A 1,266-nucleotide genomic window follows, 5' to 3' on the forward strand; every position below is an offset into this window, starting at 1 on the left:
CGTTTTAAAGTTTCAAAAATTGATTATTCCATAGGAAACAATTTTGATTCATACCCAGATCTTATATTTCTCCCCAGCCTCAGCGCCAACATTTCCATCTATCAATAATTTAGGAGAATTTCGTAAATATACCTACGCCTAAAAGGTATTAAAGTCCCTGAAATTTTTATTGATTACACATCAGGAACCCAGACTACTATACTAACACTATGCACTTTTCGAACTTTCCAGATGAGTGCGGAGTGAGAAATGCATAAACGATGTTGACGTTGTTTTCAAAGGAGTTTCGTTTTCAAATTTAATGTACTGAGGTTTTTTGTCGCAAATTCCACTCGCAATTCCTAAATAAAAGCATGGTCGTATGTGATTGGATCTATCCAAGCGGTACGTAAAGACAAAGACAAAGAGTAGAGATGTAATAATTTATTTTCGAACATTTGAATTTTGATCAGTACAACATTTTTACCAAGCATATCCGTAATGCGCCAATGGAGCGGCAGCGTATCCTAAATGGCCAGCGTATCCCAAGTGGCCAGCATAACCCAAGTGGCTGTATCCGACGACGGCGGGAGCGGCAACGTGCGACACGACCGGGGCGGCGTGTGCTACGATCGGGGCGGCTGCGTGAGTTACGGATGTGATGTGGGTCGAGGGCGCACGGTGGGTGATGAACGCCGATTGTTCGGAGATGGTGTGCTGGACGGGAGCGGTGTGCTCGATGGTGGCATGGGCGACGACTGGTAAGGCCGTGTGGACCACGCTGGGTTTGGCGGCGACAAAGGCGAAGAGAGCTGCGAGAACTACTAACTTGAACATGATGATGTCGTTGTAATTAGTTCGGTCTGCAAATGAAGACTGATACCTTCGCAATGGCAAACCCTCGAATTTATACGAAAAATTTGCCCGTTCGAAACCAAATCGGAGGAAATAAAGGAACTAAATCAACTCCTACCGAAATTCCTTGATGGGGCGTTCCCGTTTTACACGTGAACTTGTATCGTGTCATTGACAAATAATTATGTAGGTACGCTATTTTTGATACGTAAGAATTTATTATTGTAAACCGAATACTGGTTTACAACAATTCGCCTTCCGTCGAAAACTGGTAATACCGGAGCAAGCCCTAAAAGACAATGTCAGCTCACAGATCAAAATTTGTTTGTTGTTAAGATGGACGCATTTGCGCAAGAAGACAAATCCAAATTTGGTCGATGCATTTGAGCAAAAAGAATATAATGTTTCATTCCAGTGACATTTCAATTTTCA

At 42.7% G+C, this 1,266-nt stretch overlaps 1 protein-coding gene across 1 annotated transcript; it reads right to left on the minus strand.

Annotated features, from left to right (window-relative positions):
- Positions 1-408: 408 nt before the first annotated feature.
- Positions 409-921, minus strand: LOC116174316 (cuticle protein 64-like). Its single transcript, XM_031492216.1, has one exon. The coding sequence runs from the start codon at positions 814-816 to the stop codon at positions 463-465; it is 354 nt and encodes a 117-aa protein (XP_031348076.1). The 5' UTR covers positions 817-921; the 3' UTR covers positions 409-462.
- Between the last annotated feature and the right edge of the window lie 345 nt (positions 922-1,266).

The sequence above is a fragment of the Photinus pyralis genome, unplaced genomic scaffold (assembly GCF_008802855.1).
Source record: "Photinus pyralis isolate 1611_PpyrPB1 unplaced genomic scaffold, Ppyr1.3 Ppyr1.4_LG6, whole genome shotgun sequence".
Lineage (NCBI taxonomy): Eukaryota > Metazoa > Arthropoda > Insecta > Coleoptera > Lampyridae > Photinus > Photinus pyralis.